A 17847-nucleotide genomic window follows, 5' to 3' on the forward strand; every position below is an offset into this window, starting at 1 on the left:
AAGAAAAAGAAACCTAAAAATTAGAATCTTTTAAAGTTGAAGATTAACCACAAGTGAAAATATAAGATCTCTAACATTTCATTACAGTTATCTACCGTCAAGTTTTTAACTGTAGATCTTTTACATAAAGTGAGATAAAAGGAAGAAATTCACATTTCTTCCTACAAGACAAGGAAGAAATGAACAGTTGTTGCTTCCATCAGCTAAAACATGGAAGACAGAAATTATCCTCTGGCTCAGAGCTTTAGAGTATGTGTATGTGTAGAAACAGACATATAAATTATGTATAAATATAATCATATATATATATATATATACACATCTATAGGTATATCTATACCTATAGATAGATAGATATTTGAATTACAGTTGAAGTACAACCAGCTTGCTCGGGAAAATAAGTGGTATAATAACAATTTTATGTTCTAGTTATAAATATGGAAATATAACTAGACTGACAAAAATAAGACAACTCAAATCGATTTTTAGGTTTTTAAAAAATCATAAGTTTTCAGCTTTTCATCCCTTTCTCCCTGTTTTTAAAATTACCTTAAAGATATACTTATCTATCTATATTAGGTTTCCATGAAAACAAATAAAGACCTGAAGAGAGCAAATCACCTGTTAGAAATGATTCTTTTTTCCCTGTCATCATGACTATCATGATCATCATCACCATCACAATCACAACCATTACCATATCACAGCTAATGTTTACTGATTGCTTATTATGTACCAAGCTCTGCTCTAAGAGTTATATATGTATATAAACAGATTCAGTCTTGAAATCATGCTCTTAGAGAGCAGCTGTTTTCTGTAGAGTGATCCTTTTACCTGCAGGCAGCAGGATGCAATTTATTTAAAATTCTTTTCTCGGTTTTTAGAAACATTATATTTAGCAAACAGGAAGACATTAAAACTTATCCTGTAATTCTATAATGATCTATAACATATAGAGGTAGGTACTAGTATCAGCCCACCTTATGGAATAAGAAACTGAGGTACAAGGATATTATATAACTTGCCCAAGGTCATACAGACAGTAAAAGAAGTAGGATCTGAATCCTGATTCTGGAGTCCACACTTTTAATACCATTCAGTTGTCTTTATTTAATCATAGACACTAAAAATAAATTGAAGAGTGACTAACAAAACTGCCCGTATATATTTCTGTAATCAAGAACTCAGATTGTTGATGGGGCTGCTACTGTAGTTAATGATACTACATACGAATATCAGGAGATTCTACTTCCAATGGCTCTTTCTTCCTTGATGATATATTGATCACCCTTTCCTTTACTTATCTCAGAGACAAAAGAAGAAATTATATGAGTACACACAGAAATTTTTAGTTACTTTCAAATGCTAGGTTGACGGATGTTTAATATAATATAAGCGAGAAATCTACCCTCACAAACATGAATTCAATTACCTAAAAGAGGGAACATAGGGCACAAAGGATTTTAAAATATAATTTAATCCTGTCTCGTTTGGATCTATGACTCTCTTTCAATTACTATACAGCTATTTGTTGATTTTGTAAGGGGACTGAAATCTTTTTCAATCAGATCTTGATAATATTACCACTAAAATCTCTTGTACTTCCAGAGCCATATTGTATATTGTTGTTCTTGCTTGCTAGTTTAATAATCTAGATTTCAAAATCTAAGTTTATAGCTCTTCATAAATACATTTGGTAAAAGAACAACCACAGAGTGATGTAAAAAATAGTATACAGCAAGTGACTAATTAAAGGCTTGGAAGCTGGTTGGCTTGGACAAGCATATTACACAGTCTAGAAGCACCATAACCTTTAATGTCAACACCGATAGCATAATTCCTTAATTTCAGCAATTTGGTTCATAATTTTTCATCAAATATTATGTTTTAGTTTCTTGTTATCGTTTTAATCTCTATGTCATTTTATGATTTATAAATTATTTTCCTCTAAGCTTCATTTTTCCTTTGAGATCTCTGCTGGTTGAATCTGTTTATTTGAGAATAAAAGGGCCATTCAATGATGTTTAAGTTACACAAAAAATCTCTTTCATTAGTTCAATTATTTCTTTTCCATTTCTTTTTGGCCTTATTATATTCATTTTTGGTGTCTATAATATTTGCTGTTGTTACTATGAAATAACAAATATTATCTGTATTATTTATTGAGTGTTTACTTACATCATCTTATTTAATCCTCCTCACCACCCTATAAAATAAATATTAAAATCCTCTTAATAGATAAAGAAGCTCCGAATAAGAGGTTAAGCCTACCCTATGCCATCTTGGTGGAGTCTGCTGGACTCTATGCGGTGCTCTCACCTACTACCCTGTATTCATGCTCTGTTGTCACATTCTGGTGTTATTTGGGCCTCAGAGTATTCCTGACTTACAAACATCCAATTTTAAACAGCCCATGTATGGCTGCTCCTTTCAACCTCAACCTTTCTCCCCTTTTCTGGTGCCCTTATTGCCTATGTCTTGAAAGTCAATGTAAAACACAAGACTAGCACTGAATTTGTCTTCTCCCTGTTGAGAAGAGAAGTTCTTAAAAAATGAAACAATTTTGTTAACAGTGGCAATCTACTTGCCAAAAATATTTTTTCTTTAACTCTCTGAAATATTTTCTTTTGACTTAGGAGCTTTCTTAAAAAATTAAACTTTGTATTGTTATTCATATTTTAATGCAAACTAGTTTAACTGAATTGCTTTCTTCCTAATATGTCTTTGAGATCAGTGAATGGGTGGTCAAAGAACTTTAGAAGCCTGGGGAGAAAGGTGACAGGATGTAGGTGTGAAGTGCCTAGGGTCAGGCATGCACACAGGAATGGAGAAAAACTCTCTTTCCTTTCTTTTACTACCTTGTTCCCTGTTCCTAGACCATTAACTCGGTCTATTACATTATGAGTTAAATACATTATTCTGGGCTTCCGGCCCATATTTGAAGGGTTTTGGGCAACTCATAGATTATACTGCTTCTTAATTCTAGGGAGACAAATAGAAGTACAGAAAATTATAATATAATAAAATGAGATATTTTTGTGATAATTTTGTGGAAGCATTACCACAAAGTGCTTTTTTTTAAAAAAAGAGCATTGCTTCTCCAGAGAAATTAGCTTTGAGTTTCAATAAGTACTGTGCCAATGAACTGTATATAGCATTACCTGTTGCAATGTTATCAATCACTCTTTAAAAAAATCTTCATAAAAGTATTGCTTTGGAAACATTTAAAAATATTAAATGTAGTTAATTTAAAAATAAACCTATGTTTAAATAAACATGATGAATTATCCACTTTTAATTTTTGATAATTACATTAACTTATTATTATATAACTCGCAGAATGGTAGTTGACCTGTGGCAAAGTATTAATGGTACTTTTAAATTTGAAAAAAAAATAAGCTGATCTTTAAGTTACTGCTAAGAATAGAATAGACAAATCACATTCAAGCTAGGATCAAGAGATCACAATCCACAAGAGACAGTGCTTTGACTGCACTGCTAAATTCTTTTTTTTTTTTTTTTTTTTTAATTGGAGTCTCACTCTGTCGCCCAGACTGGCGTGCAGTGGCCGCTCCCGGCCACCGCAGCCTCGGCCTGCTGGGCTCCGGCGATCCTTCCGCCTCAGCCTTCCGAGTAGCCGGAATTACAGGCATGCACCACCACGCCCAGCTGGTTTTTGATTTATTGTAGAGATGAGGTCTCGCTGCCCAGGCGGGTCTCAAACCCGCGGGCAGGCAATCCACTCACCTCAGCCTCCCAAAGCGCTGGGACTACAGGCTGAGCCACCGAGCCTGGCTCGCTAAATTCTATTTTGAGGGAAACTCCCTGAGAAATTACCCATTGATTAACAGGAATCCTATCTCCACATGAGTTTTGCTGCTTTTATTAAAAATAGATTTTCTAGCCAGGCTTGGTGGCTTAGCCTGTAATCCCAGCACTTTGGGAGGCTGAGGTGAGTGGATTGCCTGAGCCCATGGGTTCAAGACCCGCCTGGGCAGCTTGGCGAGACCTCATCTCTACAATAAATCAAAAAATTAGCCGGGCGCGGTAGCGCGCGCCTGTAGTTCCAGCTACTTGGAAGGCTGAGGCAGAAGGATCGCTGGAGCCCAGTAGGTCAAGGCTGCGGTGGCCGGGAGCGGCCACTGCACTCCAGTCTGGGTGACGGAGTGAGACTCCAACTCAAAATAAATAAATAAATAAATAAATAAAAATAGATTCTCTGATTTCAAATTTCCTAGGATTCTTAGAATATTCTTAGAAAGACAGTAACTTAATAAGCATAGCTCTTATAGATGCAAATTCAAAATGAGTTACTAAGACTTAAAAATTTTGCTAAGACTTATTTACAACTATCAAAGTAGAAGTTTTGAGAAATTCAGGTAGCAATGCCATTTAAAATATGGACTGTAACAGTTTAAAAAAAGACTTTACGCACATGCTACTAGGCCTGGTTAATTTTTTTTCCTTTTTGATTTTGTAGAGATAAGGTCTGGCTATGTTGCCTATACTGGTCTTGAACTATTGGGCTCAAGCAATCCTCCCACCTTGGCCTCCTAAAGTGCTAGAATTACAGGCATGAGCCACAGCACCTGGCCTAGTCTTCAGTTTTTGATGACATTATTCACCCTTGCTTCCAGCTAAAATCATAATTGAGGAAGTCAACTCATTCAGTTATCTAAAAGTAAAATTTACAATCAGTTCACCTTAGAGCACTAGTCCATAAAATCTAACAGACATGAAGAATCACTTGATAGACTTGTTAAAGCACAGGGACCCTAACTGCAGAGTTTTGAGTCCATAGTTCTGCAGGGGACCCAGAGAACTACATTTCTAAAAGTGTCCAGGTGATGCTGACACTGCTGGTCTGGAACGACACTTTGAAAACCATTGTCTTAGAGAATACCTAGGATATTATATTGTTTAGTACAGCTAATCCTTTACCAAGACTTAAATTTTTCCAAACTTAAAATGATTGGTGTCAAATTATAAAATGTTGAAGCCTTAAGGAAATATTTATTCATGAATTGGAATGGAATCAAAGTTTGGTTGTTAAAAAGAATCTTAGACATGCCTATAGTATTCTTTTGGTCCCTCCTCCTGTAATAAATTTTTGTCAGGTATCTGTAACAAAAAGCATTGCTATTGCTTCTAAGGAACTTGTTTACATTGTGTGAACAATGTAAATCACACAATTGATCAAGTTTCCCTTTTTGACTTTACTGCTTATTAGGAAGTTCAGGATCAAAATACATACCCCACTTGTAGTAGGTGTATAGGATATCTCACATAATGCATTTTGTTTGAAAACTTTACTGGAGTTACCTTGTTTTATCCTGACTTTATTGTCTCTTGATACTCTTGTCTTCATTGAAAATATTATTAACAATATTGTATTTTTATAAATTATCTACATTCCTTCCTGAAGTATAGTAGAGTATAAACAAACAAATATATAGTAAAATATGGACAAATATACTATTTTAGTATAGTGGCATATAAATAAATACATTTGCAAAAATTTTAATATCCTATTTTCTTAGAACTTCATGCCTTGGTCTTTTGATTATACAAAATGAATAGATGAGCGATTAGAGCATAACAGATGCCACAAAAAGTCAGGTATATCTGCTTAACCTTAGGCAGAAATACCAAAAAATTACATAGACATCACTTTTGATATCCCACTGAAATAGTTAAGGATGTATCTGAAATACTCTGTCATTACAGAACTATTTTCCATTAAATTCATCTACCCATTTGAAGCTATTCATGTTTTCATTTCAGTGAAAAATTTCAGAAGCTAGTGAGTAAAGCCAAGGCTATTTTTATGTCTTAAATGTACTTCTTTCTGACTTGAGGCTTGTGACATTTACAGTACACCAGAATTCTGTGATGAATCATCTTGTATTCATCATGTAAATATTCATGTAATTTGAGGAAGAAACTGGTAGTTTAGAAGTAGACACTGATTTAAGAATCTTTGCCTCTTCTAGGTGGTATTATTAGAGAAGTGAGAAACTGGTGCTACCTGTTACATACGCACATTCAACATATCGACTTGTGCTTCACTTAATACGTTCTTGACTTTACCAAGGTATTCCAATAGAATATAACAGAGAGAGAAACTAAAGATTAACTATGTAAGGACAATAAAGACCTACGAATATAAGAATACAAACTATTTTCTCTAATACACAGAGACCACAAATATTACATGATTTCAGTGATTAAATTACTAAGTCATAGAGCACATAATGGCTAAAAGGTATGAGTAAATTTTGCTATTTTCATTTTTTTATTAAATCTTTAATAGGTATGTCAGAGTAAAGTGTTTTCATGTCTTTTGCCATGAATAATACTATAAACCTAAAAATATCTTGGAAATATAAAGACAATGAAGGGCAAGAGCAATGAAATAATACTTTTTGTTTCCTTCCTCAGTAGACTTCATACCTCAACTGATTTCCAAAAGTTAGATTAAAAGATTCATACTAAATGACCTTTTGAACTCCTAACAACATCAAGAATATGTACAGTTGCTCTGTGTCTTATGATGGGATTATGTCCTGTTGAACCCATTGTAAGTTAAAAACATCCTAAGTCGAAAATGCATTTAATACACTTAATCTACTGACAGTTTAGCCTAGCCAACTCGAAATTGCTCAGAACACTTAAGATTAGTCTACAGTTGGGCAAAATCATCTACACAAAGCTTGTTTTAAAATAGTGTTGAATAGTTCCTGAAACTTATTGAATACCAAAAGTGAAAAACAGAATGGTTGTATGGGTACTTTAAGTACAATTTCTACTGAATGTGGATTGCTTTCCACTATATACTTAAGTACAAAACTCATAAGTTGAGCCATCATAAGTTAAGGATCACTTGGGTTTTGTTCTAACAATTCAGGAACAAAGCAAATTCAATTAAAATATTATAAAATGGGAAAAACTACTACATAAATAAAATCATAAGACAATAATAGAAGTTCTTCTTAAATATTTTTGAAGGGTTATAGGTTTTATAAAATACAAAAATTGTAAAAGATTTGTTCTTCAGATCTTTAATGTTCTATATTAGATAAGATTTTTTTAAGTAATGCTCATTCTATCACTAAAAACTAGTATATGAACACATTAAAAATTTTAGCAATTAATAATGTTATGGGGCCATTGCATTATATGTTTGTGTTTGACTAATCTTCATCCAGTGGTTTAAAAGAATCTAACTGCTTCATATGATTGATTATTTTAGAACTTTTAAAAAGAAAAATGTCTTGCCTTTGAATGGTAATCTTGTTCCAGTCTGGGATCTGATCCGGCTACCTGTTTGTATTTGTTAATTTTCATTTGGCGATTTCTCTCCTCTATATCCATAGCACCTATCGAGTAGAAAAAAACCCATAATATTAATGTTCAGTTCTTATTTCTGAGTCCTACTTACAGGATGTATAAAAGAAAAATTGCTAGTCTGATATATTACTTTCACTCAAGGTAGTATGCACAAATCAAATGTCATTTTAAGATTTATTTAAAGTATGAAATTTGGTAAATAAAAGCATGATTATTAAATATTTAAAATAATTTTAATCTGAATAAAATGTAAATGAGTTTGAAGAGAAGACAATTTTTCATTAGATAGAAAACACTTTCTGGTACATGTGTGTCTAGGAGAATATATTTGGCAGCACACAAATTTGACGATAGCACTTAATTATATAATTATAAGAACTTAGACTTTTAGTTCATTGTGATTTGATTTATTTACTGGTAATAAAGTTGTAAGTTGGCTTCAAATACAATTTTAGAACTGTATTTAGAAACTATTATCATAAAATAAGGCTGTAATTAAAGCAGTTTCCTGTACGATACATGTGGATCCAGTTATCAGGAACTTTTGATTTTCTAGAACTAAGATCAAGAAAGAGGCTTATGGAACAATACTCCTGATAACATACCATACCAGTAAAATCACAAAGTTTTACTAGTGTAAATTAAAAAAAAATAGAGTGTAAGGAAGTGAGAAAGTGAGATTGTAAGCCTCTTATAAAATGAGAATGAATGCCCTCTATAACAGGTGTTACCTCAAAACACATCAATTATAGATATTAAGATGGTCTTTAAAAACTTTCATTAGAACAAAAACTAAATTCAGTTAGCAAATCCTAGCAAACATGAAAAAGGATTTTAACAGCATATTTATAATTTTTATTAGAAGACATTTATAGGGAAACTCCATTTCTCATAAATATGCATAATTTAAAAATCTCAATCATATACTACAAATCTACAAACTGGGAGAAATAAGCCTAGTGGACTCAAGTGTGTACCCATAATAAAATATTGTCATGTAAATTCACAAACACTGTGTGCTCTGGTAGGAATGGAAACATACACATACATATCCTTTGTTTAAGATCATACCTTTAAAACTATAATAACAATATCTAGGCAAAAGTGTGCCTATTAAAAATAGGTATGTTAATACTTACCTCATTTTTAAAATATCATTAAAGGAACAGGGGATTGAAAATGTACCAGTGTAGAAGTTCAGAATCCTAAGTCAATTTTTAATTTTAAACACTGTAATTTTTAAATATTATTCTCTGCTCTGCAAAAATCTCATTGCACAGCAGATAATTTTTGTTAGTAAAAAATTTTAAATTAAAATTAAAATTAATTAAAATAAGATAAAAAGGGAGGCAAATGTTTCAAACTGAAGAAAATCTTGGATAAAAGTACATATAAAAACCTTACACTGTATGACCTCTAACTATGCCAGCAAATTTAAATCAACTATTTAATAAAGTGAGACAATTTTTCCTTATAATAGTCACATTTTAATAATGATATGACTAATTGATTCTGTATCAAATTTGAAAGTAATATTAATATCTTGTCACTATAAATTGATTAACATATAAAACCAAGTGAATGCCTCTATGTTACTAAATATAGTTAAGTATAAATATCTATTAATCTATTCGAATACAACTTTGGGATTGTTTGTACAAGAGAGATATTCTCAGGTAAACATTTTCTTCAAAAACAAGGGAATTTAAAAAACAGCCCAACATAAAAAAATTATGTGTCCTAAAAGAATATTAGCTAAAATGAGTGTTTGGGAAGCTCCTCAAAAAAAAGTTTTGTGTTGGTATTGCAGTAGCAAAACAATATGTCAAACATGAATATCGCCAATTGCCCAAAAAGTTAAATACATGCTTGTATATACAGAAAGATATAAATATGTAGATATATACAGATATAAATATATATTTCTAATATTTAGTCTAATGGTCTAATATTTAGACCATATTCTGGATGGCAACCTCCTATGAAAGCTACGTTATATTTCTGCTGATTACTAGGAAGTAATGTGATACACTGGCAGTAGTTGGCAAGTTTTTTCTGTAAAGGGTATAAATATTGTATACCTTGCAGATCATATGCAAACTATAACTCTGCCACAAATCTGCCACTGTAGCACAAAAGCAACAGCGGAGGATGCATACACAAATGAGCCTGGCTGTGTTCAACAAAATTTTATTCACAACAGGCAGTGGGTCGGATTTGTGCTTTGGTATATTCGTTTAATATTGCTTGCAAAAGTGCCTTTCTCTTTAGTAATGGTTTAAAAATGAGGTAGAATCAGATTTATGCAATGCAATTTTTATTCAACAGAGCACTGGGAGGCCTAAGAGGAATATTAATCTGTATTTGCTGTATAAGCAACAAAAGTACAATAGAGCAATATAACCATTTGAATTTGTCACCAGTTGAATTACAATTTCAAACAAACCTTCCCTCTCCTGACCCAATCGTCATCTATAGTTGGTGCCCATATTGAAAAATTTTTGATTAGAGCCTTAAGTAATGAAATTCTCATGGACCAGTTTAGTCAACAAACTTGGGTAGATACTCTTCTAACATATAATTTTTTTTTTTTTTTTTTTGAGTTGGAGTCTCACTCTGTCGCCCTGACTGGAGTGCAGTGGCCGCTCCCGGCCACCGCAGCCTCGACCTGCTGGGCTCCGGCGATCCTTCCGCCTCAGCCTTCCAAGTAGCTGGAACTACAGGCATGCGCTACCACGCCCGGTTGATTTTTTGATTTATCGTAGAGATGAGGTCTCGCCGCCCAGGCGGTCTCGAACCCGCGGGCTCAGGGAATCCACTCACCTCAGCCTCCCAAAGGCGCGGGATTACAGGCTGAGCCACCTAACATAATTTTAAATTTACTTAGGAGAATAATCCTTGGGACAAACATAAACCAAACAGACCTCCTTCTAAAATTATTTCGCTCATATGAAGTCTTTTATTCATTTTCTACACGTGTATAAACAATTCCCATACTTTTTCAAAAAACCCACTTCTCAAATAATAATATCCTTGGAGAGGAAAGTCTCCTATTGAAAAAGAGATCCATTGTAGAGGATTCTTTACCAAGTTGATTTTTCTTTGCTGGTCCTTTGTACCATCTAAGGACAATAATCAGAAATAATATTTTGGTTCCAAGCTTAGTCTTTTAAGACAGGCTAATAAAACTTAGTCCTTTTCTTCCTTGTAATTAAAAATAATTTAGAGGAATCAACGCCAAGTATAAGGACTGTTCACTGGTGGAGGAATAGACCACATAAGTTCTAAACTTTCTTTCAACTATGATATCCTATGGTATACTCTAAAAACGGAAAATAAGTGAAGGTGATCAAGCAAAAGATTTTTGTTCAATTTGCTCTCCATCTCTTTGATTCACAGTAAAAATCTGCATATACAAGGCCCTCAAAAACCTGCAATAAAAAATAATCCTTGACCACCAAACACTCAGATTTTCCTTCACCTATTATCTGTTAATATCTTGCTGAAATAGAATTTCCAAAATAAAAACCAGAGGAAATGCTAATTTATATGTTTAGGAAGTAAATTTATCTAGGAATCTCTAAGATTCATGTTCTTATATGTATGAGCTATGTTTATTACAGCAGACATCACAGTGGCTTGATTTGATTTTGTATTTTGAGTATGCTTAAAAAATAAGTCATACGTTTGAAATCAAATATCAAAGCATTTTCAAATTGTAACTAAGTTTGATTAAGGTGATGGGACAATACTATTTCTTGGACGAACACATTTGCAGCAAGAGTTTGCATCTATTTGTGTCTATATGTTAAAATGATAATCTGTTAATTTATTAAACTAATATTCAAGTTTCTCCAATTCTTTTGGTATAAGGTAAATCACTAAGTAACTGAAAAAATATGCCTTGTTTCATAAATATCTTGTTTCAAAAATATCACAGATGATATAAATTATGTTGGAAATGGTCCTCTATTCTTTTGATACGTATATATATATAAAACTTTCTGAATTCCATCAATGTTAGCATTCTACTCAGTAACATTTTAATAAAAAATTATTTACTTTCCCAATAATGCACTTATATTATACAAGTCCTTTTTTTCTACCTAAAAATTGTTAAAGCAGAGCACAGAAGAACAAATCAAATGTGGATATTCTGGAATTCATAAATATCTCTCTGGAATTCATAAATATTTGTTGTTGTTTTCAAAATTAAAAGCTTGTGGGCCATTGTCAGTCACTTACTTTTTAAAAATCTACATTTTATTCATCCTTATTTAAGGTGTTTCCTAAAATCAAATCTGTAAACCATGTTTTTTTAATATAAGCCATTTAAATGGTTTACTTGCCCTTAAACTAATTTTTGCAGCTAAACTTGAACTTCAAAAAGCCAAATTAATATGCCTGAAAGTTAAAGTAATATCAATAATGTTGCTATGGCATGCGATGTGAATAAAAAAGCTAACATAGGTTTTTTAAAAAAAATTTTAGTCTAAAGATATACTTGAATACGGCCAAATTAGCTGTCAACAAACCAGCGATTGCTTAGGTCATGTATGTTATTTACATGTACACTTACAAAGATCACTGCACTGCACTCCAGTCTGGGCGACCAAGTGAGACTCCAACTCAAAAAAACCAAAAAAAAACAAAACAAAGATCATCACTAAACCTTCAGCGATTTCTAGTTTTTTGTTTTGCTTTTGTTTTTGTTTTGAGTTGGAATCTGACTCTGTTGCTCAGGATGAGCTGAGACTATAGGTGCACACCACCACACCTGGCTAATTTTTAAAAAAATTGTTGTAGAGACAAGGTCTTGCCATGTTGCCCAGTCTGGTCTGAGCTCAGGCCACTCTCTTGTCTCGACCTCCCAAAGTGATGAATTATAGGCACATACCATTGCAGCTGGCTACAAGTTTCAGTGATTTCTGTAGTATACTTCAAACAGTAATAACTATCTCTGCTTTTCCAAACACACACACACACACACACACACACACACACACACACACACACACACACACATACTGGACGCACCCTTGGAGTCCCAGAGCAGCTGCATACCCCAAATTTCTTTGAAGTAGATGTAATGCAAGGAATGATGAAAAACTGGAACTAATTAAATGGAGAAAGCATAGAAATAAGTGTTTCATAAAATGTATGAATTATGCACAAAATTATTTTAGCATGAGTACTAGAGTAAACAGTAGTATTTTATTTTAAAGAGTAAGAAAATTTAACAATTCAACAAAGACATGATTTTTGAACAATATTTATTTCTAAATCAATCAATTTTGAGGATTTTTCTATTGTAGTCATTAGGAACTGACACATTTGGAATGAAATAATATTAATTTTATTTTATTTATAATGTGTTTGCTTAAACAAAGTATTTTCTTTATCCCCAGGAATGTAAGAAATCTGAATTCCATATGGGCTTGAATGGAAAATGAAATTGAAAATAAGCACTCTAGAAACTTGGAAACTTAAAAACTTAGAAGGCTCACACATATGAGCACTTGTATTTTAAATTAGGCTCAAAACCTTAACAATCTATTTTAGATATTTAGGTTTCCTGTGTACTTGCCTGGTATTTCTCTATTAACTCCCTGCCATACTAATTAAATAATACTTCAAGGAAGGTGCTATAGACAAATATCACAGACTCTTTCCACTATATAGTAAAAAGAAACCAATATCTGAACTATTTTGGAATATAAGTTAGTTAGGAGGGACCTAGTGACCTAAGGAAATTGTGTGTGTGTGTGTGTGTGTGTGTGTGTGTGTGTGTGTATCTAAATTCAGTGAACAGACTAGTAACTAAAATGTTATCATTTAGAGCACTTGGATTTTAGTACCATTTTAGGTTGTGGTTTTAAAAATCAGGATGCACTTGACCCATGGAAGATCATGGTTTTGTTTTGTTTTTGTTGTTTAACTTGCTGAGTAAAGTGGAGGTAACCACCACAGAGTTGATGGGGGCTTGGAATCACTCAGATTTTGGATAATGAGTACATTTATAATACATGGATTGAAAAATCTTTTAAAAAACAGCACTGGCTTAAAAAACAAACAAGTCAGGCACAGTGGCTTATGCCTGTAATCCCAGCACTCTGAGAGGCTGAAGCAGGAGGACTGCTTAAAACTAGCAGTTCAAGTTCAGGCAACATGGAGACATCCCATCTCTACAAAAAAATAAAATGAAAAAATTAGCTGAACATGGTGGTACATGACTGTGTTTCCAGCTACTTATGAGGCTGAGATGAGAAAGTCTTGAGCCCAGGAGTTTGAAGGAGCCATGACCCTTCTACTGTACTCCAGCATTGGTGACAGATTGAGACCCTGTTTCTTCAAAAATAAATAAGTAATAAATAAATAAATATAAGATAAGAAATAGACAAGACTTGACTTTCAGTGTTGGCTTCACAAGCCCACTTCATTCCACTTTTCTGACTAGGAATTCTTCATCTGTAAAATGGAATGGTTTTGGACAAGACGTTCTTTATAATTCCTTTTGCTGGTTGGTTGGTTTTGATGTTTACATGTTTGTTGTTTTATATTATCACATCTATTTCATAAATATAGGTAAAGTGTTCTAAAAATGTTTGTCCTAGTACTGCATTCATTAAAATTCCCTTTACAAAATGTGTGTGTGTGTGTATGTGTACAGAGGCAGAGAGAGAAATGGGATACAGGGAGAAATATGGGAAGGAGAAAGACAAGGAAAGAAGGAGGAAGGAAGAAAGAGAGCTATGAGCCAGAGCCTGGGAGAGAGACACACACACAGAAATAGGCTAAACTGAAAAATTCATTAAACCAGGAACTTGGCCCAGGAGAGATTCCTAAGGGTGATCTAATTTAGAAGGATATTTTAAGCCAGCTAAAGTGCTATTGTTTTACTATATAAATTTTTTTCCTGATACACATTGACATGTTTAGGAGAAAATGTTATTAACTTTCTAATAACAGTTATTTTTAACTTGTTAGTCACAATTCCAGTATCTTTGAAAAAACAAGATATATTTCAAAGGACAAACTAAATTTTAAAATAAAAGTCCCTGAGAGAAGGAAAATAATGGTCATTATCAAAATTGCTTCTAAGGAAAAGTACAATAACTGTTGATAAAAGATATAAATGTAAGTCAGATTAATTAGGATAATAAACTATTACTCATTTGTGTTATGCACTTTGGAATATTTTACCTTTCACCTGATGGCTAAATACTTACATTAAAGAGAGGATATAATTCACAGAGTAGTTCATTTTATTACCCTGTGTATATGTCTTATCCCCATACTATTATGTTATAATATGACAATTATAAATTTCAACACATTCCACACCTAGGATCTATTAACATAGTCATAAGATATATTTCAATTTTATATACTGTTATACATGTCAAAGGATTTTGTGGAAGGTTGAAAGGAGCATAACCAAGAAATTTAAAAGTACATTTATGTTGTTTAGAAATAGAATTCAAATACACTTAGAATTGTTAATACTAATTTTGAAATCATATAAAAATAAAAATACCCATCACATAAAAACTAAGATAAGACCTATGTTGGAAAGGAGACAAATGTGATTTTTCTTATGTATATCAGAAACTCTTATAGTAGAGAATATTTCTTGTGCTACAATCAAATAGATATCTAAGTACTCATATGACATTAAAATTGAGATCTCTGAATCTCAACTTTTATTTTGCCATATTATTGATACTCTAAATTCTTATTTAAAAATTGTCATGGTATCAAACATATGGTGAGATTTTGGAATTTTGAATTAGTCAGATATTTTTTGCTTAGGAAACTGTGTTTAAAGTCTGCAGATTTTTTTCTCTCTCTGAAGACTTATAACCAACTCACAAAGACTATTAGCCTTATACAGTAAATGAAATAAAAATAGTGATTACCAAAAGGTTTGACCAGAGTTAAGTAACTAATAAAAATGAAAACCCACACAATATAATTCCTCCCAAATAAATTATTGTGATATTTGTCAGTGTTTATACTGATTAATCCATATTTTTAATCTCAGTATTTCTAAAACTTCTATGAGAACTTAATTATGAACTAAATTTAAATTAAATTAGCTATGGTATTAAAATGATGATATAAATATATTTTTAAGTAATTACATTATCTTTTACCTTTCAAGTCAGGCAGACAAATAGGCAATAAAGAATGAGAAATTATTCACAGTAGAACCCTATTATGTATGTTCTAAAAAGCATCCAAATACATATGACCATAGTCCCAAAACCTTAATAAAAGTGTGCGATAATGAACGTAGCTTTGTTCCTCCTTCAAAAAGAGCAGAATCTTAAAAAGATTCCTATAGAGAGAGAGGAATGAAATAAACAGAGAAAAATTACTAAATGGAAAATAAGTAGTTGTTAGATATGATATTTTACTTCACATTTTCAATGATGTTGTAAAATATTTACATCTCCTCAGGCTAATGCCACGTTGCAAACAACAGGCATGTCAAATAAGATGATTAAACAACCTGTAGAGAAAAATAAAATTTTTGATGCTTAAAGAAACATCACTAAAATAAATTATTCTTAAAAACTGTAAATGTGATATGAGCTTCTAATGCAAGAACAAATAGAAAAGGATTTGTAATAGTGATTTCCTCAATATATCCAAGTGGTCATCCTAGAAAATGTTTATACACTTGGTTATGAATTAGGATAAAATAAATGAAGTTTATGTAGCAATATTGTGATTAAAAGGAAAGGAGAATTTTAATTTTTACTATATAATTTTATCCATGTTGGTTAAATATTTTACAAAGTGAAATTAACATTTGTAATCAAATTAGGACCACCATTAAGTTGGAATAATTATTTTCAACCCAAGGCAAATATTTAGATTCACAGATTTTAAATAGTACTCATGTTTGGGCACCAAACTGCATTTTTTTTTTCCAAAGGTGTTGCTGAAGATTGCCAAGGGTACACGAATGACTACACAGAGCAACTAATGTTAAGTAGGATAACACTTTCTCAGAATTGAAAGGAATATATCCCAAAAGTTTCACGAATAGGGAAATCTCATAAAACCATTTCTGTTCAATACTGAGAACAGAGAGGAATAAAAATTAGATAGGGTCACTCTCAAAGCAAGAAGAATGAGGATTAGATGAAGAGACATCAAAACAAACCCACTTAAGCTGAAGAAATTGGATTTAATGTGAACCTTTTAAATGCCTCTGTGTGAATACAAGTTACACTGAGGATCCTAACTACAAACTAGATTGAGTTGGTTCCCATTGACATTAAATCTCTTTCTGAATTCCTCTCTTCTTGCTTTTCTCTTCCCAGCCCTCCAATGTTGTTCTCTCATATTATTCTCTGCACAATGTCCTCCTTCTTGGTTTTACTATTTCTACATCCTTCATTGTCACAGCAAAGCCCTCATTTCCTAAGGTTAAGGGGGTTCTGTCACAAAGTCAGACTGCTGTGGTTTAAACTCCAGCTCCCAATGGCTTGGGTAGCTTATTTAACTAATCTGTACTTCAATTTTTCAATGTGTAAACTAGAAATAAAAATAGTATCTACAGGCCAGGCATGGTGGCTCACACTTTTAATCACAGAGAGATCACTAGGTGAGGCATTTGCAACCAGCTTCGGCAACAAAGCAACACCTCACCTCTACAAACAACAAAAAAATTAATCAGGTGTGGTGGGTGCATGTAGACCCAGCTACTTGGGGGGCTGAGATGAGCGGATTGCTTGAAGCCAGTGAGCTATGATTGCGCCACCGTACTCCAGTCTAGGTGACAGAGTGAGGCCCTGTCGCTAATAAAAAAAGTACCTACATAAAAAGTCAAACTCAATTATTAATTAAGGTAGTTTATACTAAGGTGACTTAATTAAACAAAATGTTTAACCCAAAGCAAACTTTTGAGAAAATCACAGTAAAAAGTGCTTTTGATCAGTCCTTATTCCTCAACAACTCTAAACTAAAACTTTCCCAGTCCCTTTGTCAGAACTAGTTCTTACACTGAATCTCTCAAGCATAAAATCTGTAATATTTGGAAGTAACATTCTTGCCATCAATCATCACATCACCATTCCACATTTTGTAAGTGGGGCCTACTGTATCTACTATAAAAACAACGAGCTCTTATATGACTTGAGCATTTGAGTTCATTCAAGCGATCCTTGTATATTTGAGCTATAAAATAAGAATACCTAAATGTAGGCAGCCTCTTACTCAAACCCAATATTATTGAGTCCAACGCAACATGTTGCTTGTTACTGCTGGCTCATTTAGTAAGAGAACTCCCTCTACTTGGAGCTCTCTTATTTCAGGGCGACTATACTTAAAGAAAAACCTCACCATTGAGTACTGTAACTGAGGTAAGTTTTACATATTGTGAAAATTACTTTTTACAGGTTTCTAGGAAAATCATTTTTACCAAGTCAAGTGATCATTCCAGCACCATATTGCTGGACTTCACTGTAACAGTTGATATAATGA

At 32.8% G+C, this 17847-nt stretch overlaps 1 protein-coding gene across 12 annotated transcripts in view; it reads right to left on the minus strand.

The window, feature by feature from the left end:
* Positions 1–17847, minus strand: part of RIMS2 (regulating synaptic membrane exocytosis 2) — a 255008-nt gene that overhangs the window by 158657 nt on the left and 78504 nt on the right. For 6 of the 12 annotated variants that reach the window (XM_021713514.1, XM_021713525.1, XM_021713521.1 and 3 more), the window contains one exon: positions 7279–7379. The exons of the other annotated variants lie outside the window; for them this stretch is intronic. In XM_021713514.1, coding sequence (XP_021569189.1) covers positions 7279–7379 — 101 coding nt within the window. The remainder of the gene's footprint in view (positions 1–7278; positions 7380–17847) is intronic. 12 annotated transcript variants of the gene reach the window in all.

The sequence above is a fragment of the Carlito syrichta genome, unplaced genomic scaffold (genome assembly GCF_000164805.1).
Source record: "Carlito syrichta isolate Samal-C Ts95f unplaced genomic scaffold, Tarsius_syrichta-2.0.1 Scaffold92606, whole genome shotgun sequence".
In the NCBI taxonomy this organism is placed as follows: domain Eukaryota; kingdom Metazoa; phylum Chordata; class Mammalia; order Primates; family Tarsiidae; genus Carlito; species Carlito syrichta.